Source organism: Lonchura striata, chromosome Z, assembly GCF_050655825.1.
Source record: "Lonchura striata isolate lonStrDom1 chromosome Z, ASM5065582v1, whole genome shotgun sequence".
Taxonomy (NCBI): Eukaryota; Metazoa; Chordata; class Aves; order Passeriformes; family Estrildidae; genus Lonchura; species Lonchura striata.
In genome coordinates, this window is record NC_140740.1 from 74,851,362 (window position 1) to 74,873,726 (window position 22,365).

General features: G+C 36.4%; 1 protein-coding gene across 6 annotated transcripts in view; it reads right to left on the reverse strand.

Moving 5' to 3' along the window:
- The window catches only part of AP3B1 (adaptor related protein complex 3 subunit beta 1), a 152,912-nt gene that overhangs the window by 125,381 nt on the left and 5,166 nt on the right, over window positions 1–22,365 (reverse strand). For 2 of the 6 annotated variants that reach the window (XR_014951448.1, XM_085567240.1), the window contains exons 1-5: window positions 18,321–18,765; window positions 14,209–14,284; window positions 8,004–8,078; window positions 2,704–2,799; window positions 340–500 (exon numbers count right to left, since the gene is read on the reverse strand). Coding sequence is in view for 4 of the 6 variants with exons in the window: in XM_085567240.1 (XP_085423366.1) it covers window positions 340–500; window positions 2,704–2,799; window positions 8,004–8,078; window positions 14,209–14,284; window positions 18,321–18,652 (740 nt within the window). In the remaining 2 variants the exon portion in view is untranslated. Of the gene's footprint in view, window positions 1–339; window positions 501–2,703; window positions 2,800–8,003; window positions 8,079–14,208; window positions 14,285–18,320; window positions 18,766–22,365 lie in introns of those variants that run through there. The other 4 variants (XM_021531843.4, XM_085567241.1, XR_014951449.1 and 1 more) reach the window with 3 other exon arrangements.

Consider the following 22,365-nt stretch of genomic DNA (forward strand, 5'->3'; position numbering starts at 1 on the left):
TGCTGCAAACTACCTTCAGGCAAATGCCTCAGGACAAAAGATACACACTTGAAACAGTGAATTCATAGATTCTAATATCCATCAGAACAGTTGTTATATAGATGAAAATAACTAGTATCTTAAAAAACAAAAGTTTCTTTTTGTATCTCTTTATAGTTAAGTCTAGCAATCAAGAGAATTGCTTGAATTGCAACCAAACCAGTTGAGTGACAGAATATCTACACCCATCCCATACTTTTAAAGAAATAGATCTGAGACATGCTAAATTCACAGTAGTCTTTATAAGCCTAGCCAACAACTATTGCAAACTGTTCTTGAGTAATTGCCAGAATCACTTACCTGTACAGTTTTTGGATTGCATGGGCTGCATTCTTTCTCACATAAGGAGATAAATCAGAAGAAGCTTCCTTAATAGCAAGCATCATAATAGGAACAATAATTGGGACACGTATACTGGATAAAACTCTTAAAGCACTTGCACGGATTAATTGATTAGGATCCTAAAGAACAGGAGTGAAGGGGAGACATAAAATAAGATAGTGCAGAAACAAATAATTAAATACACCGCTCTGCTTATACTAATTAGTGACAACACATTAAAACATGTAAATCTAAGTCAGACTTGCAAGTGAAGGCCGTGCTAAAAATTTCTTCACACAAAGAAATTTCCAAAACAAAAAAAAAAGTAAAACAAATAAAGAAAGAACATTAAACATTATGAAAATATTAAAATTTTACACAGGAAAACATTAACATAATGCAATTTTCCAGACAAAATATGCTAATTATGGATAAAAAAAATGAATATTTTATTTAATAATCTGATACATTTGCTGCAATCCAAGTGGAATTCAGATATTCTGAGATATTCAATTTTATTACTTGTATTTACAAAATGTCAAATAAAAAATTTTGTTCTCAGTGACATTCATATTCAAGTTCTTGACAAAATATCCATTTTATGCTTTACTGCAAGATATAAACTGAAGCCAGTAACAAAAACAATTTCAAAGAACATGTCAAAATATTAGGCTAAATGTTTGGAGACTTCTTTCTATTTCTTATCATCTCCTGCCCCAGTTCTTGGTCAATTTTACAATACTAGAGTGAGCTTGGAGATCCAACACATCTATATTTGGATGAACTATTATGTAAACTTTATCCATTAATCATGGGCTTGGAACACAAGGGAAAAATGTTGCTTAATAAAGTACTAAATCCCCTGAAATCTAGCAAAGTGAAATTGCAGCATCAGTAATTCATTATACTGTACAGTGTCTTGCCAGAAGGTAACCTCCCAAAGAACATTTCTCCCAAGGACTGAGAGCCAGCAACATTTATTTTCAGACTGGTATTTCCTAATTATCAATTCATCTAAGATCCTAAAATCCTTACATCTTAGAAGCTTCTAAGTAGCAAGTATCTAGATGGTGAAAACCCTTTATTTCATTGTTTTTGGAAAAATATCTTGTTCCTAACAGTTTGTGAAGCTCATCTGCAGCCACTTAAGTTTAAAATAAAAAGTTCTTTTGACAAAGGGAGGTAAAAAAAAATCTCCACACATAAAGCCAAATTATACTCATTACAAAACGAGAAACAAAACAATAGAAAAAAAGAACAGACACCTGTCTTTCATAGCAGGCTTAGTCATTTCTTGATGACAATCTCCGCTGGTTTGGTGTCGACCCACTTGGCACACCACCAGTTCTTTTTTTGCTACTCAGCCACAACATTATCACTCCTCCCTCTGCTCTCATTACCCAGAGATTTTAAGAGTTATGCCATGAGGCATGTTCACTGTATACATATATCACAAGAAACATTGCATACAAAGTCATTTTAATTCTAGCTTTTCATAGCAGTCAGAGATAGTGAAGGCAGTACATATGACATCGGGATGAAAGTTCAAGGGAAAGGGGCAGAAAACTCTAGTTGATGTGGGATCCTCCTACAGCTGCACAACTGGTGCTCCGATTGCAACATTTTCAAACAACATACAAGGTGTGTGTTAAGTAACAGAAATAACAGATATGAGCCTAGAGTACAAGAAGGATAACAAAAAACACAATCCTCTCTTATTATAAAAACTGGCCAAATTTCAGAAAAGAATCTTAATAAATCTTTCTTCTCTCCATAGTCACACTTCAAAGGCAATCCTAAACTTTGCTGTCTAATCCAATTTCTTATTGTTACCTCATTTAAAACAAGAGTACAAAAAGCTATCTTTTCAGTGCTTTTAATGAAAAAGTGCCAAGTGCAAGACATTGAATATTTTAATTTAGGTACTAATGTCTTCCTTATGTTTCAATTCTCTGTGATACATAAAGCCTCTTTATTTTACATTAACTAAAAGGAACATCAGTGGTTCATGGTAATAATGGGGTCTTTTTTCCATACACACAAGTTACGTTGGAATGAGAAAAGTAATTTCAGAAATTATATGTTTGGCACGTGGATTTGGAGCACCATTCTGCTGTTTTTCTTAAGTGAAGCAATTTTACTTCTTTCAGGCTTACTTAGCTGCTTGACAAGGTTTGAGGTAGCAGAAAAAAAATACGTCAATCACGTAACTTACAACTACTTTAGCAGATGTATATACTTACATCTCTCTGTGTAGTTTACCATACTACACTTACAAAGATATATTTTTCTTGTGCGACCAACTCAGAATTCCCTATAAAATGTTATTTAGTAGTCACTCACTTTCAAAGCACGCTGGAATGTACTGATGGACAATAATGCTAGATCTTGCTGCTCCTCTGCGTAGCGCATGAGATAAACATACACAAGCTTTTTTATCTGAAATGAATAAACACAGTGATTATCAGTATGAGAAAGTTTTACAATTCTATAAAACTAGCTTTCACATTTTGTATGTTTTACATTTTTATCAACATTTTCTTCTTTGAAGAAAAAGCTAATAGATTGCAAAGCACTCACAGACTTCTCCCAATGTCTTACGAAACACCTGAGGTGCTGCAATTCTACCTAATTAATGAAACAGATGAAGACTAGTAACACAAAGTTCTGATTTATATTATTAACTAGTAAACTAAGATTATAATAATCTAAGATGCTGACATAGGGAAACTGATTGCTTGAGTACACTTTTTTTTCTTAGAGAAAGGTTAAAGTACAATAGCCAAGAATTTCAACAAGTTTATTTTATTTTACCCTAAAAAAACTCAAAATAAATTACTTGAACACATTTGAAAGTGAATATAACTTTTCGGCCTTCAGTGAATATGTGTGGTAAATTACCCATCTCTAATCTGATTAAAAGAGCACTTATCTTGGATGAAAACAAAGGATGTTAGTCTCACCTTTGCATGACTACAAGCATTCAAAATATGTATTATAAGCAAAGCATACTACAAAGGATACAATATCCAAAGATTAATAAAACCTCAGTATGATTTTGGGGAAGAGGGTATTAAATTTAGTTCACTTTACCCCTGATACCCAGGAAGCAGTGAAAACATTTTTTTACATTTGTGTAGTAAACCAACTGTTGGGGTTTATAATAGAAAATTCTGAAAGACCCTCAGCTACAGCTGTGCAAATAATTACCATTACTATCGGAAGATCTATCTTTGTGCCAATTCTGGCAAAAAAACCATAATATTAAATCACAGAAGGTTACACCATACTAAATTATTTTTTGTTCAGCTATAGAGAAGTAGCAATCAACATTGACCACAAGAGGCCTGTGCACTGAATGACTGCAGGTGTGCAAAGAAAGCCTTCTTTCCTTGAAACCACTCTGTGACTGGAAATGGAAGCACTCAGAGCTTCGTGACTACACTATTCTTTTACCATTTACCTTCATTCAATGTTAAAATGCTCTGTTCTATAAACCTAATCATAACAGGGGCACATTAGGCTTGAGGAACACAGGCAGATTTGTTTAATTAATTTATCAATATAAGCACATCAAAATCCATGAATTATTGATGAAGACTTATTTTTGTTCTATACCACCAATTGTTTATCAGGTCACTTTTTGTATCCTTACCATTCATGACTTAGTGCACATAACCAAGCTGAGGTCAGCATGCACTTACAACAAAAAAAAAAAAAATCATAAGGCACTTCTGTAAACAATAAGGTGCCCTTTGCATCTCTTCAAATAAATTAACATGTTATACCACTTCTTCATCTCCATTTTCCTGCATCAGAGCACTAAGCCCTGATTTCAAAAAAATATAGCAGCCATTTCTGAGCAGAAAATTCACACAGATACAAAGTCATAGAATTGCAGAATCTTCTGCGTTGAACAAGACCACAAGGATCATTGAGACCAGCTCTCCAATTAATGGCCCATACAGGGATAGAACTCACAACTTTGCTGTTATTAACACCATGCTCTAACCAACTGAGCTACTCTCAGGGTAACTCAGGTAAACCAATGTATTTTACCTACTGCATTGCTGCAACTTGTACAGACAGATTTGGTTAGGAATTCTTAGGAATAGGGAAAAAATTCAGCAAAACATTTTCAGGAAACAGGATCAATGTACTAAGAATCTGACTTAATCTAGTAATTTCCCATAATTTCAAAAGCATTCTAAGAAATGGACCATGATAAATGTTCCTGAGACAGAAAAGGTCTAACTAAATGACTGTAAGTACCTCTACACCATGACCTAAACTTGTCATCTAAGTCAAATCGATAAAGAAATTCATCAGACAGCTTTACTGACTGTCCTCATCTCTTTTCAGTTTAACAGTCTCTTCCTGCACAAATATGTTAGCATTAAGTGGTGGAAAAATTAGTAAGTAGGGAAGTTTATCTACATCATAGATGTAAAAATAGATGATGACATGTAAATTCATATAGCTGTCTATTTGTTTTAAAATAGGATAAAAGGTCCATAAAATGTAAACAGGGAAAGATTTCTACTAATAATGTTTGGATATGTGTTAAGACCTCCTTTTCACACCCACAAAGCATCCATCCCACAAGGGGGATGGAGGCATGTGTGCACACAACACCCTGCTCTAGTTTCTCCCAAGCCCATGACAAGAACCATCAGCTCAGAGATGCAGAAAGAAAAACAGTAATAGGAGGGAAAACAAATTTAGGCCTCAGAGAAAGGATACCTTGTCACACTCCTCCCAGAAAAACCTCAGGAGAGCCTCAGCTTCTACATCCAGGTGTTAAAACCACCAGGAGTCAATAAAGACCAAAGCATCTTTCAAACTGAAGGTATTTACATGTACAAAAATGGGACACAGATTAAAAGTATTTTAGACAAGACATGGGATGTTCTGAGGAAGTATTTAAGTGAAAGAGAAGCAAGGGAAATCTACATGATCTGGAAAGGATTAAGTCAGGGATACGAGGGCTGAACAGTTTGATAATTGGTACATCTATCCTTCTGTTCCCTGCACGTGAATAGCACAATCTGTTGCATTGACTCAAATTAAATTTAATTTTGAACTGTTTTCCTTGGTGAATTACTCTTTATTTGGTGTGAAGATGCATTTACATGCCTACAACTACAGTCAGGCCACAGGCTGGAGGGCTGCTATGTCAATGGGCACCAGCAACTAGAGAGACCAGAGTGAGGGAACTTAAGTATGACTCCAGCAACTGCAATGCAACATCAAGCCATAGGGATCTCTAAGTCTAGGGTGGCCAGCATCTGGAAAAAGTGAGGGTTTGGCTGCCAAAACTTAGGCTGGAACCACAGGCTAGATGGTCCATGAGCATGTGTGTAACTGAATAGACAAGAATATGTGAAACCAAGGACAAGCCAGTGAGTCTGTGGTGCCAGTGTCTGGAATGAGTGCAGGTATATGATGGTACCAAGCTGCACCAGCTGACAAGTAGGTAAAGTGGTCTGGGAAAGAAGTAGGTGTGGGTGTGAGCATCTAAGGGCTATGCCACAGACCAGTGAAGTCCCATCCAGCTGCAAGGAAAGCCCATGGCTCTGGGTCTCAAAGGGCAAGAATGGTGGTTTTTTTGTGCATCTCTTCAAGGTACAACCACAGGGGTTTAGATAGTAAAGGAGCAAGGAAGTTCTGGCCAGCTCCACTTGCATATGCAGAGAGGCATACACACCTGGGTGTCCAAGGGTGAGTCCATGAGGGAGCAGGAGAGTCATGGTTTAGAGGCATTCATATGTCTAAAGACATTTATACCAACAAACAAGAAAGCGCTACAGCCTCAGGGGCTTGTATGTCCAGCTGCCATCAAGAGGGCTGACTGAGATCCATGGGCCAGACATTGGGCAGACTCCATGTGGATGAACACTATATATACACACATTCCCAGTAGTAGGCCATACTGAACTGCCAAGCTGCTGATACTGTTTGTGTTCACCTGAATACCCTCTGACAATTGATGACTGCCTCTGTACATACATATTTGTTCTGTATATGTACAGATACAATATTTGTGTGTATGTGCACACCTAGCGGGGATAGAGTCTCAGCTTCACTACTGGTTGGGCTGAAAGCCTGGACCTAGGACAGTCTTGCTTCTATCAGGCTAAAGGATCCAGCCCTAACACTTAAAAGCACCAGATAAATAATATTTTTAAGGCACTCCTCTTTGTGTAAGGTCTCCCTGTTTAAAATTTGACTTTAGACTACTCATAACTTACAACCAGAAATGACATTGGAACAGAATATTTAACTAATCTGATTTCTTACTCACATCTTTTTACTGCCTGCTACTAAAAGTACAATTACAACTTCTAAAATTATTTTAAGACAGTAAGTTCCTCTGAATTAGCATCTTTGCACATTTACACCTCCTTGACTTGCCAGAGCTCAATACTTGGCCTTGGCCAAATAAATCCACTCACTCAAAGAACAAAACAACCCAAAGTTTTCTAAAAAAAAAATAATTTTTTTAAAGGTAAAATTAAACTCAAACTTGACTATTATCCATCTATGAAATATGGAAGAAAACTGATGTTTCATCCATTATATCACAGCATGTTAAGAGTGAGAAAGGAGTTTGCTGAAGCCATTATTATCAGAAATAAAATCTTTAGTGCCATAAGCCAGGGGAAAAAAAAAATTTTGTCTCCACTAATAATAAAGCCTGAAGTACACATTTTCAGAAGCGGACAGAAGAACTGAAGCATGCATTCAAATTAGTTCTCTCCTTAAAATCCAATACTTCAAACAACTTTTCCCCACATTTTTTAAAAATTACAACCCTACACAGTAGGAAGTAACTAAAGTCATTGCATGTTCACTCTACTTTCATCAAACTGATGCTTGTTAGACACCATGAGGTCTCAAACTACAAACTTACAGATGCTATTTTTATCAAAATCTTATTTGTCAAGTCAACTGTAACTCTGACACACCTGCAGGGAAGCCGTCAGTGTATGCACAGTAATGCTAGTGAGCATCAGAGTTACATTTTCCACATACACCCTGTGGTTATACAACAGTAGCCCTGTGGATTTAAACACACCATCATTTAACAAAACCTCCATTTTTTATCATTCTGGAAATCTGAATTTTCATGATTCCAAGAAGGACTTTTCCCCCTTGCTTTCTTACAAGAAACAACAACAAAATAAAGATACAGAAGCAAACTACTTTGTATGTCTAATAACACCCAATATAGATGCAAGAGCACACCATTTTTTCACCCAGACACTACGTTTCAGCTTTGATCTGCAGATGTTTAAAAATACAATGTAGCACAAACTCAAGCTTTGCAAGAAGCACCACACTTCAAATCCTGAACTACAGTAACTTTCCTCAATTACCATCATACTTCATAAAATTCCTAAAATTAAGTAATTTTTCTTTTAAATGTAAAGAGCTACTATTTCTTCCTCCAAATCACCTAACAGGTTTCCTTTATTTATGCATGAAATTATTAACATAATGTCATTATTGAAAAGAACTCCTAAAAAGTTCCATTAATGATATTAGAGATTTTATGCATTATGTTGAAGTCTAATACAGTTAGATAAGATTTTCATAAACCGATTTTCCATTACAGTATGTTTAACAACTTAGAGGAATACCTCAATATTTTTACTGGCAACATTCTTCACAACAGCAGGAAAAAGCTCAGAAGCATTTTTTCCCTTTGCAATCATCTGAAAAAAAAGAAGAGACAAATCTTAGTAATGTAACAATATCATTTATTAGTATGTGGCTTGGGCTTTGTTGCTTTATTACAGATCTGTATTTCAAATCTCTTTTCAATGAAATCGAGGATAAAGATGTGGGATTTTGTTAATTACTAGACCTTACATGATACAATCCATACAATGAAAACTCTTGGGTGCTGTGTGGTTATGAGTTTCCTGGAGTGGAACCCATGAACTGGACTTTAACATATAAGACAGTAAACAATTTTTAATGCTTTCATAATTACTAAAAACAAAGACACTTCTAATCCAAAAAGCTCTGCAGAATGATCTTTTGGGAGGTAGAGGTGGGGGGGGAAAAAGGTCAACCCAACAACTCAACAAAATCCAAAAAGTTATACAAGGTTAAGTCCCGCTTCATTTCCCTGTAACATCTGTGGCTGACAGCAGAACCAAGGAGAAAAATAAAAATAAACATCACATTTTAAAAAACAAGGTTATTTTCCATAGCAAGTTAAATACAGAAGGGCATAAAGTGCTCCTACAGAACAACAACAAAAAAAAAAATACACAAAATCCACACAGTAAAAGCAAGATCAATCAACCCACCATTTTTTTTTTAAACAGTTTTTTTCATGTTTGATCACGAGCAAGGCATGTCAGAAACAATAAAACTGTCACAATAAAGATCAGAAACATCAAAACCCTAGTTTAGCTTCAGCTCTTGTATAAGCAGCTTATGAAGGAAGTTATTTGTAGGAAACCAGGTACATAAGAAGGAATAAAATACTTTCATATACACTGTAGCTGCACAGTGTTCTGCTTAGATATAATTCCAGTAGAATGTCTGGAAGTGGTTTATGTCTAAACTGCAAATTTCAAATTTCAAGTTTAGTGCTGCTGATACAGATCCAGAGCACCCCCATCTCTAAGAATCTGTGTGTTTTGCTCAAGGTCAAGATTCAGCCAGCCAAGCATCAAGGTAATCATAAAAAATAAAATTTCACTAAGAAATCATAGAATAGTCCTTTAAAAGCCATCCAGCAGCAAGCAGAAACATCTTCAAGATGTTCACAGATCAGGTTGCCCCTCACTGAATGTTTGCAAAGACGGGATACTCACCATCTCTCTGGGCAACCTGTCCTAGCCTTTCACCACCACCATCATAAAATCTTCTTTTTTATACATAATCTAAATCTTTTAGCTTTAAACTATCCCTCCTTGGCTAGTCATCACAGGCCCTTACTGGCAAGCCCCTCTCCAGCTTTCTCACAGACCCCTTTACATAATGGAAGGTGCTGTAACATCTCCCCAGAGCCTTCTCTTCTCCAGGCTGAATAACCCTAACTCTTTCAGCTTGCCCATAGAGGAGGCCTCCAGCCCTCAGATCTTATTGTGGCCTGCTCTGGACCTGCTCTAACATGTCTGTTTTTCCTGTCCTGAGGGCTGCAGAACTGTATGCAGTTCTTCAGATTGGGACTCTGTTATGAGAGTGGCGTAGAGGAGTATAATAGTCTTCTTCAACCTGCTGGCAAAACTTTCTGGACTACTAGCGAACACTGTCAGCTCACAACCACCATTTCATCCACCAGCACGCCCAAGTCCTTCTTGTCAGAGCTGCTCTCAATCCCTTCATCCACCAACCTGTGCTGATAGTGGGGGTTGCCCTGACCCAAGGGCCAGACCTTGTACTTAGCCTTGTTGAAACCCATGATATTGCCATGGGTCCACATTGCAAGTTTGTCCAGATCCCCCTGAATAGCATCCTGTCCCTCCTGCATGTCAACTGCACCACTCAGTTTTGTTCTGCCTGCAGTTTTGGTGAAGATGCACTCAATCCCACCATCTATGTCATTCATGAAGATATCAAGTAGTACAGGTCCCAGTACAGATCCCTGAGGAACACCTCATCACCAATGTCCATTGGGGTCCAACATACATAAGCAACAACAAATACACAGTGTTCCCATAAAGAAACAATAGTTCTCCAGCTAGTTACTCTTGTCTATAACCATTACAATCCAACCATTACCCCACTTTATACACCTGATTTAACTTCATATTCTCAACTCACAGTTCTGTTTGTGTATTTCATTGATGAAACACATTAAAAGCATAAAGAATTAGGCCCTCATTAAACAAAAGCAAAAACACACAAAGCCAGGAAACAGTAAACTGCATATTCTGAGAAGCTTAGGAGGAGGATGCCAGAAAGAAGAAGGTAGCTGTAGTTCAAGCTATTACTCAGTTTTTCAAAAGGGAGTAAGAGCAGCTGTCCAGCATGACATTTTGATCTAACCCATTTAACATCTTAAACTGTTAATTGCACCTGTATTAAAACAGAGGAAATATCACAAGCACTGTGAAAAAGTAAGCACATTAAATGAGTTCCAAGGAGTTTTTAACTAAAAATCTAAAATCAATTTACTACTTTCAGGACTGGGGGGTCTGCACAATAAATGCCAAATTCAGAATGACAAGGTAGAACTTAGCAACAAGATACATTGCAGAGAAGTAAGATAGAATGAAAAATTATCATCTTATCTTGGTGCAACAGAAGTTACAATAGTCAAAACTAGGGGTGATCTTCAGACCTCCTTGATAGACTGTAATGGTATGACTCTATGCATTACTGGGATTATCTAATTGATCTACCATAGTAACTCCAGTGTACCATGTAAATATGTATTTAGGGCCTTTTAAAAGAGTGTATTTTGATTCATTACTGCATAGCAATTTGCGTAAACCCTCCTTAGCTTACGGATCATTAACCTGAAAGAACATAATGGTTCTTTCCAAGACTAACATCTATCAGATCATTTTTGTCGCTGTTCCTAGATATTCACCATTTGTGTTGTCTTATACACCTGGAGTTTCTGCACAAAAACATTCACTCTAGCAGAAATGCTGTGTAATGTCAAGATGTACTGATTTTTTTTTACATGTGAGAGACACACAGACATGCATGATACTCTCTGAGGAAAATCAGGCACATTACTTTTCCTAAACTTATGTTCTAAAATCTTCAGGAGTGAAATTTTACTGGTTTTTCCTTCAAACAGGTTTCAAGATCTAGTACTGGTTGTTATAATAGCAGTGAATGTTTTAAAAGAAATATCAGCTTTATGTTTCCATGCATATAATAGAATATGTATACCCAAAAATTTATTTCTAAACCAGCTGTGTTGTTCATATTCTTCTAAAGACTGCAATTATTTTATTGCATGCTTATAAGGAAGAAACATACAAAATAACATACTGATTTTAAAAAAAAAGGTCATTGATCATGAAAGTCATATTTTAGCTAAAAGTACACTTGGCTGCCTTCATGCAACAAAAGGGATAAGCGAGAAGATCAAAACAGGACTACTCCTATGCTTGAAACTAAATTCTTTTAAGTCACTCTCTGGAAGACAGATTTTGTTTTATTTGTAATGACTCTCCCTCTCCCTAGGAGAAAGTTCACAAACTACCTTAAAGGAGGAAGCAACCACAAAAAGTGCCATAACCAGCATTGTCCTGCTACTTTGCTATCACACCTATATGAACAAATGAAGGTTTAGCCTCTTAAAGTCTACTAAAATTCTAAGATAACTGTTGGTATCATGGAACTACGGTCATACAGAACAGTTTAGGTTGGGTGGCAGGGGCCTTTAAAGACTAACCTGGCTTCCGTGGTTAGAGACACCTTACTGAGCATCTCCCCTGCAAGGACAGGCTTCAGCCTAGAGAAGAGAAGGCTCTGGGGCAATGTTATAGCACCTTCCAGTATATAAACAGGGCTAAAAGAGAGCTGGAGAAGGACTTCTATAAGAGCATGTAATGACAGAAAAAGAGATAACAGTTTTAAGCTGAAAGTGGGTAGGTTTACACTTGATGTTAGGAAAAAGTCATTGTGATAGAGTAGAACAGGTTGGCCAGAGAAGTCATGGATTCTGTATGCAAGTTTTTTCAACCATCTAAAACTTAGAAAATAAGCATTCCAGTGAGACATGTTAAACAATACTATGATGACAGAATTCCTTTTTCCTGTAATAATAAGGCTAGAGGAAGCCTTTCATCTCTGAAAAACACATCTTATCCCTGAGAAATGTAGGGTCCCCTCTGTAGGTAAGCACAAAAGCACCTTTGTGCTCTACAAGAACATTATCACAGTTACAAGGCCTCATACTCATATTGTGCAATGTCCCAGTCCTGACCCAAAAAGCTCATTGTTTGCGTTTGTTGTGTCAGCCAGAGGTTGGTGCTAGGTATCTGCTATGAAACACACTTTAAACATAGTACAGGAAACAGCAATTACCTTGAAGATATGAAATAAAATGAAAACAGAGGATTCAGTAAATCAAACAAATCACTTGTGGTTATGTAATGATCAGCCTTACAAGCTAGAAGGCTGTTTCTACTTCAAGCAGCAGCAGCTGAGCAAAGGAAAAAATATCCAAAAATCAGAAGGTGTGCAGTACACAGTGCTTAGAAAAGGAACAGAAAGCAATGACCATGAGCTTAAAAAAAGGCCAGAAATCTGTGATTGAAAACTGGAGAGAATTGTCAGAATTAGAAAATGGGGGAGCAGAAGAAAGAATGTGCCCAATAAATTCTGCCTTCCCTCACTGAAGACCTCCTGAGCCTGATCGCTTCAGCCTAAATCCATCAAGGATCACAGCTATCACTACTAACTACGTATCTCCACTTCTAGGAAATTAAAGAAGTTATTAAGACCTCCTTTGACTGTTCAGCAGCAGCAGGTATCTAATAATAGAGATTTTGCTCATTGCACACTCATTTTTAATGACAACATTTTTTGTAGGAAAAAAAGGAAAATTAAAAAAAAAACAACCCAGTAAAGCCTTGGTTTAAAATTCAAAGCTGATTCAATATAATGTTTTTTAATTCCCCCCCATATACATACATACACAACTACATTCAGTTTCAACACTTTCTACATACAGATAAAGATTTAGCCAGCTTTTCAAAAAAGAAAATCAAAGGAACAAGAGGCAACTTGCCACAGCTCTCCTAGCCACAGTAATAACCAGAAAGAAAAATATTTTCTGAGGGAAGCAGAAGAATGTAAGTTTATCATGGCCCTTATAAAAGTCATGTGTTTTTGCTACAGCACATCTGTATGCCAGACTGGTCAAACCCTTGAGCAATCTAACATCATGTTGGAGAAGATGAATCAAAAAACCTTTTCCAAAATGAATAAGATGTTATGAAATAACAATTGATAAGTTACCCAGACCTCACAGGTAAATGGTGTCTCTGGCAGGACTAAGGGATTACAGGCAAAAAGACAACCATCCTGAGTAAAACTCTCATCACTGGACAATCATAAGGCAGAAAAAGCCAGTTCTGGAGTCAGAGGAAAGAACATGATCACATGACACCACCTGTACCTACTCACTTTGGTACATACTTAGACAGGATTAAGCATGCAAAAACCAAGCAGAACAAAAAAGCACATCCAGATTAGACTGAAAAAACAATTACAGAAAACAAATTGAAAAGATCCAAAACAAACAAGCCAAGTGGCCACTGAGCAATCTTCTGTAGCACATTCTTCCCATACTTTTAAGAAGAAATAAAGGGATACCATCAACTTAATGATATTTCGTTTATAGGGTTTAAATATATAGTAGTGTTAAACATAATTCAATCACCTCTATGAGTACACATACACCTGAAACATGTTAACAAATATTCAGGGGTCATAGTCAATCAAAAAAGAAAAACCTTATACAATAATAAAATAAAAATAATTAATGCAACTTGTCATTTTATTCCTGAAAATTTCTGTTGTTTCCAGTGTGACAAATTTGAAGCTCCTCTTCAGAAGCCACTTCCTATTCAAAGTCTCACTGAAAATAGTTATTTACAGGCATATTGGCATTGTTATAGAAATATTTTAAAAGCATGTGACTGAACATATCCAAATACACCAATTTCTACACAAAATTCCAAGATAAGAATTTGATCAATTCATCACTACAACTTTTAAAGATCATTTAGAGACTTAAGTGCTAATCTGGTAAAGAATCTGTAAAAGGAAAGCATTATTCCTATCCAGTAAATAAAAATAATAATAAATTCCCATATCCCCTAACAAATAAACACAGTAACAAAAAAAATCACATACCCCAACAATCCTTTTCATAGCATCCAGCTTTGCAGAATCTTTACTGCTTTCCAACATTTGTTTTAGATCTTCATTTCTATGGTAGAAATACAGTAAAGCATCAATTAGAAAAACTAAAATATCAAAGCAGAATACCATTTTTATATTTTTGCATAAGTTCAGCAACTTACAGTGATGCACTGCTCCTTCTTGCCTACTTTTATTTACTACCACTCTGTATAATGAAGTGTTTGGCAAAAGAATGTATCAGACTCTAACAACAATGTAATACCATGCAATTTCCACCTGCTGTTAGCTGAACCTGTCTCGATGGTTGAAATCTTAAAGCACAAGAAGAGCTTAGTTTAAACCAACAACTCATTCACTTCTCCCTTGTCCCCCAGGGAGGGCCAGATGCAACAACTAGAAGTTGGCACGTTTGTGTTAAAATGTAATATCAGCTTATTTAAATCAATGAAAAGTCGAGACTTCAGTATGCTCTGAATTTCATTAAGAATCAGGGATATAAACTTGTCCTCCTACCTGCCTTTCTGCAGTGTAAATTGCTATCCCCTATCCTGAGGATTAAAAGCCTCAGATCTGCAGTAAGTGTTACAAGCTGTAAGACTAAGACAGCCTGATGATTAGATACATACAGTGTCCAAGTACTTTTTACAGCTGAAATAAAATTCTCCCAAAAAATATCAAGTTAATAAGAATGTTCTCTTGTAGATACAGCTTTTCATTAGCTTCACTAATAAGAAACCTCATCCTGCTTGGCTTTTTAGATGCAAACAGATCACAGTCTAACTGCACTTACAGAGTACAAAAGTTTACAAAAAAATATTATTTGAAGAAACAGCTTTTTTGTAACATCTGGATTGCCTGATTTGCTGAAAGATACAATCAAATAAAAACTGAAGACACCTGCAATATTCCAAAGAACTCTGAAAGCTTTCCAAGTTCAAACTCTGTGAACTTTCACACAAGTGAAAGGCACCATGGTGGGGAGACCATGGCGGGACACCAGATGCCCAATAAGCCATTCTTTCCCTCCCTTCCTGAAGCAAGATGGGGATGAGAAAATAGGATGGAAAAACACCTCATGTGTCAAGATAAAGACAGTTTAATAAATCAAAAGCAACGGCTGCATGCAGAAGCAAAGGAAAACAAAATATTTATTCTCTACTTCACATCAGCAAGTGATGTCCAGCCAGTTCCCCAGGAAGCAGGGTTTTAATACACATACCAGTTGCTCTGGAAGACCAAAACCATAAGAAAGGGTAGGCATTCTTTCTCCTTGTTCTTCACTTTTATTGATGATCAGTCATCATATGGTATGGAATATCCCCTTGGTCCGGGAATATCCCCCTGGGCCACAAGTCCTGGCTACACATCCTTCAAGGTTTTGCCCAACCCCAGGCTGCTAGGAAAGGGGGATATTGGAGAGACAGTCTTGACTCCTGTGTGAGCCCTGCTCAGCAATAGCTACAACACTGTTAGCAACATCTTTCTCACTACCAATTCAAAGCACAGCATGATGAAGACTGCTGTGAGGGAAAATAATTCCATCTCAGCCAGACCAAATATATCCAGACAAGACTTCAAAAGTGAATGCAGAACCTGGATATATTCTGATTTATCACTGCCCTCATAATTTCATATGGGAAGAAGAAAAGGATGTAAGCCAAAGCTGGAATCAGTTACAAGAAAAAAATACCGTCATTCATTCAGTCATAAACTTGTAAATAGTATTTTTCCTACTTGCAACAGAGTGACTCTAACAAAAATTTCCTCATGTTTTCAGAACCAGTACTGCATCTGCTTTGTGCCTCCCCACAAGAAATCCACATTGCCCACATTTCAGTCTACATCCACATAAGAACTGCAACTAAATGTAAAAAAACCCAACATAGCAATCACCACATTTCCTACTAACCTAAGGCACATAAAACTCATATCTACATGCAACTTAAAATTTAAGTCTAACTCTTTTTTCAAAATCAAGCATTTCATGAAACAATCGGAGCAACCTATTACAGATTCTTTATACTGTCAATATTTGCTTCACTTAATAATTATTATTTTAAAAAAAGGAAAAAGGAAGAAAAAAGGAAGTATTCCATTTCCTTGCCTGCTTTAGTACCACTTCTCAAATATCACTGGTAACTCCCACTTGTGTCTGCACCACACTCAAAGGTTTTTACTATCTTTAGCTACTCCTGGACACATTCAAAGATGTATAAGGTCAGTCTTCTATTGCTACATTTGTTTGGTTGTGTACTTTGATCATTTAAATTGTATGTCCCATTCAGTTTCGTCCTGCAGTTTTGCATACTGCTAAGATCAGTTCAGTAAGTCTCCAGCTGGATACCTTCCTCATGGCCAGTCATAATGTACAGTGTACCTTCTTGTAACACCACCCAAGATTGACAGGTCTGTTAAAAGTAACTAATGCTGTAATTTCACACATGTTTTCCTATTGTCCACATTCCTGTTCCTGGGTAAAGTCACACCTTTCATTACATTAAACTCTACATTTTTCTGATTTGACTTGAAGATGCTTGTATTCATGTCTATATCATCACACATGTTTTAGTCACTCCATATTTTGCCCTCAGATCTATATCCTTATTTTTTATATCAGAAATAAAGTATTTGTTGGTCTGGGGGCTGTACATAAAATAACATTAATAATTTCAGCATTTTAACTTTCAATCCCTCTGTATAGTTCCATTTTAAATTAACATTTTAGGAAGCATAGGTTTGATTTAATTTTTGGCAGCTCTCTATTCCCATCACTCTTGGCCACAGGAACAGCTGATTTTGCTGACCATTCCTACTCACCTATTCCTCATAGGATACTGAGTAAGTCTCAGTTCTTTTTGATCAGCTTGTAGTACTTTGCCTGACACTTTGCTCTAGCTGGATACAGAAACTAGAAACCTCTAATCCCTTCTGCTTAAGTCATAATTCTTCCCTGTGCAAGAATCTGTATGACATGGTAAGAAAAGTTACATAGCAAAAGATAGGACTTGATTTAGAAAGTTGCTTTTAGACCGATGCTCTTGCTTCCAGTTTCCTACTGTTGCTGCAAAATGTGAAATACGTAAAAATTTTCTTAAGAAAGAATGTTCTTTGATGTTTCAACTTTGTATACTTTCAAGCCTGATCAACAACAAATGAGATTCAATCTATGAAATGGATAGCAGCTAACAAACAAGTTCGCAGTGAACTCTGTGTGTTAGAAAAACAAATGACTTGCCTGTAGAACTGCCTTGTTAAGGTTTAGGGCTTGACATATTTCAACTATGTCAGACCCCAGGTGAGGTTAGCAAAGCTTCTGAAGAAGGATGTATCCCTGAGGGTAGACCAAGAATGCAAATTTGATGGGCCACAAGGACGTTTTGCAGGACCATCAAGACAAAGAGGAAACTAATAAAAACAACTCAGCAACAATGTGGAATCAGGTCCAATTGGGTAAAAGGCTGTGTCCACAGCCCACCGACTTAAAAAATCACTGACCGAGGATAAGAGAAAGGCTGAGCATGTGGACCAGTCATCATGAGAAGCGAGAGTTTCATTAACTAGTGGAAGGTAGAATACTAATTAGCAGCCAAACAAACAAAAAAAGAAGAATTTGTCAACAAAGCGGAAAATGTAGAAATTAGAATTTGGGCTTGAGGATCAAGTAACAAAAAATGGAGGAAGTTACACAGAACAAGATCCAAGTACATGCTGAAAACCGTCTCCCAGAATGTAATAAACAACAACAAAAAATAAAAAGGCTATTTTAAGATGTGAAGACAGAAGTGTTTATTGATGAGCTCTACTTCTAAATGCTGATAGAAAATATTCTATCATACATTTCAAATGAAAACATTTTGAACTGTTAGCTGGAAAGACAAAAAACACAGAAATTTATATATGAAGACCTGTTTTCAGCCAGCCTTGTTTCCATAAAAGCAAAGCAGCAGGGGAAAAAATAAAGAAAGAAAAATACGAATTAAACAAAAAGTTCCTGATGAATCCACTTGGAAATCAAATCTTACTTGAAGAGATTATTTGTTTAGGTTTTAAAAAATCTTTTCTAGCAAATTATAATCCATCATTAGCAAATATTAGATACTTACAAAGTAAAATATTGCTTCATACATTCACATGGATCACCAGCAGCAGCAAGCCTTTTTTCTTCTACAGTTAGATATGGTTTCAGTGTAACATCAAAGTTTTTCCCTTTAAGAGCAGACTTAATACTGCAAGACACCTCAATTATTTTGCCCAGCATTGTGGAGTTTTGTTCCATTCTTTTAAGTGAAGTATGTAAAAAACCAATTAAAAAAATTACTGAACTCAACCAAGGTTGCCTGCCAAGAGTGAGGTCTACTCTAAAAAAAAAGAAAATCTTACAAAGTAACAGGATGCACACTCCCTTGCTGTTTGAACTTCCAGAAACAAATACCATATGCAGATTTCAAAGGTCATTTCCTTCCAAAAACAACTCTTATCAGAGCCTCCATGAACAATGGGAAAAGCAAATGCATTTCAGTCTTTTGTAATACAGTTTACTGTACAGTACAAGTATTTTCATCTTTTGATCATTACTTTTTAAGAAATTTCAATATTTTAATAAAATCCCTCTAAGTAGAAATAAATGTAAATGTAAGCTTTGCAGTCACACGAGTTCATATTTCTATATTCATTAGTTATGCTGAGGTGGCAGTTCTTCAATACACAATGCTAGGCAAATACTTTCTTTATCACTTCCTTCCACTTGCCAGGGGCTCAGAAAAATGCAAGCAACCTTCAGCTGCATCAATACCTTTGCCTCTCTGGTAAAATTTTGAGAGACTCTACCGTTACAGAGTTAGGTACATATTGTAGATGACTGAAATATAAACTTTATTACTTCAGGAGCAACACCAGGTTTAAATAAGCCTAATCTGATAGTTGACAAATTATGTGGAACTATATGAAGCAGAAAAGTAATGGTCCCAACAACAGCAGATGAAAAAATACCAAACTTTTGGCAGAGTATAGATATATAGTCTCAGCCATTTTCCCTAAAAGTAAGAAGAGGTAAAGTGACTCTCCAAGAGCAAAAAAAAAACCCAGAAAAACAAGAAGATTCCCACCTGTCTGCCCAATGATGTAGTCTAAGAACTCACCAAAACTTCACTTGAGTTCCCAAGCCATAATCTAGTGTCTTAACTCTACTTCAAGATAGGCCCACCATTCTCAAAAGTTGCAAGATGAAAGCACTGTGATAGACAACAATTAGAAATATACTCATACGACATATTAAGTATGTGCTATGAAATATGATCTTTAGTACTTTTATGGTATCTACCATAAGGATATAGTCAACAAGTCAATTATTAATGTATTAAAAAATCAGTTCCCAGCTGCTTTTGTAATCTTTAGCACCACAGGCTTGTATTCCTAAGTATTACAACTTGAAAGCTAAAATAGTATAAATTAGAAACACGGATTCATCACCTAACTCTGCATGCTGATTAAGGCAAACAGCATCCAAAGAAAAATTCTGAATATGCCATACTACTGTCAGCACACACTTAGTCACTAAAACTCACGTCTTGCTGAGGTTAAGACAAACTATAGATCATTGAAGTTTAAACAGCTATGCAATAAATCTGGACCTCTGTCTCAGTTATTTCATCTCTCCATAGGAACTATGACAAACTTCCAGTTATACTAAAATATTAATCCAGAATCTGTGGCACGTCATTAGGTACTGCATCAACACGTTCTAAACAACTATTATTAAGAAAACATTTGCTCCATTCTGCTAAAATACACATTTATTTTCTCAGTTTTAGCAACACTGTAAGATTAAATCCACAGATTTTCAAGTTTTGCCACAGTTCTAACATGTCAGTTACTGGAAGAAGTCACCCACTAATCATAAGCCTTCACTGTAATTAAGCCAAAGATTAATGAGTATCAAAACTGCAACTGAAGCTCAACTAGCAATGCAACAATAACCTCGGGAACAGCTGTAATCCTCTCAAGGAAAGGAGAGTGAATTCTAAACAGAAGATCTTCACATATAAGGAAAGCACTGTAAGGTAAGGTACAGGAATGGTAAACAAATTCACCACTGGGAGGAAGCAACCTTCATCAATTTCAGTGTTATGGAATAAAGCCCTTATAGAACAGAAGTTTCAGAAGTCTCACTCATTTGAGTTTTAACAATGCATTTCTTGTTTCAAGTTTTCCATCCACTGCATAATTTCAGTTACACAGTATCAATTGCACTGTTCTTGCATTCAAGAAGAAATACTTTTAACCACAGCATATTCTTTTTTTTTTTTTGGCCTTCAAGATAAAATTTAAAATACTGTGCATGAGTTTAAAGCAGAAAACACACATTTACAAAGCAGTGTAACCTTTGCTTCTGGCACCTGAGTAGCAACAAACTCCTAGGGAACGTCCCATGTTTCCTGAAAAAAATTTGGTTTTTTTCATTGCATTTTACTGGCACTGCAAATTGCTTAAAATAAATTGGTTTATTCTAGGTCATGCTACTGTGTAAACGCTAAACAAGTTTGAATTTAACATTTAAAGAGGAACTGCAAATTGATTTCAGACCCATAAAACACAGACGCTTAACTGGCAGCAAATACATGCTGCAATTTGAGTTAATTTTGTTGATTTAGGGTTTTCGTCTAGCAGGAAATTAAGAAATCTGAGTTTCACTGCGTTTTGGTCTATGCCATAAACTGTTTGAATGACATCTTGTGGTGCTGTTCAGTACTACCATCCTTTTTCAATATAACACTATATTTATTTCTAATTCACAACACAGAATTCAACTACTACTTCAAGGAAGCCTTGAATCATATGGCTGTAAGTGTAGCTGTTCTATGGTTTAAAGAGAAATTGAGATAAGAATTTATTTCTTTTTCAGCCATCTCTAATTTTTCAATCTGAAAATGAAGCACATTATGCAAAAAGCAAACTAAACAGTATTAAAGAATAGACTAGAGATGTGAGGAAAACCAGGATAACTGTAGTATCCTGTAAGGATGAGAGCCACAGAGAACAAAACCAGTAATAGTGACCAGAAGTAGAATTTAACTCATTTGATTGTTACTTTGCCTCTAATTTCTCAAAGCACTTGCAGTCCGGATGTTCAGTTGCACTCTTTCCCTCTCATTGAGGAAACAGTAAAGTGTAAAGTTAAAAACTAAATAAAGCATCTCCCATTTCTCTGTCATGAACAGATACTACCTGAGCAACACTTGAGCAACTCAGCACATCAACACCTGTTAAATTGCTGCTATCACCATCATCAATGCAGATATTGAAATTACCTATATTTCAAAAGCTCTAACCAGATGGCAGCTAGTAGGACAAAGCAGTTTGAAATCCCTTCTGGATCGGACTGTGATTCGAGCTAAGATTATCTGTTGTCAGTAAAGTAGTTAAAGATTCTACTTCACCCAGCAACAAGAAATGTTGTCTGACAGGATGAAAATATTCAGTCTTGCAATTGCACTGCATATAACCATTTCTGATAGTACCAACACCACCAATACAGAAGGGAAACTTCTGCCAGAGTGGAATCTTCCTCAGTGGAAGACAATTTTCTGAAGGCTGAAAGAGTGTCATCAGAAGTGGTGCCGCCACTTAAATGGTTGTGCCAACTTAGAGCCTTTCTCGAGGCTAGTGCTCAGAATTTGCAGACATTTGTAGACCACTTTGATAGTTGTGAAGGGATTATAAGAAGGTGAGAAGCAGCATCACACCAGCTTTCCCAAAAATGTTGAGAAAAGGCTTCTTTGAAAGATACCATCACAGAAGTTGTGTTGTCAGAACCTACTCAGTGCTTGAATATTTACATATATGTCCAAGTTTCAGCAACACTGTTTAACAGCATTACAATGCTGCTCATCTTCTGGCAGATTGCGAGAACCGTTCTTGTTTCCTCCAAGTACCAAAATATCAGGGGATGGCAGAAACAAGAACAGCCTTCAAAAAATGCAGAACTAAAAACATGTGGAATTTCAGCCTTGTAACAGCTGTAGATATGGCTATTTAATACCATTCAGGATGCAGATCAAAGCAAATGACTACAGCAAATATATGACAATGCAGTAAATAGGCAGAAACCACACTGACGGCCTCAAAACTGTAAAACTTGCCTTTCTGAGC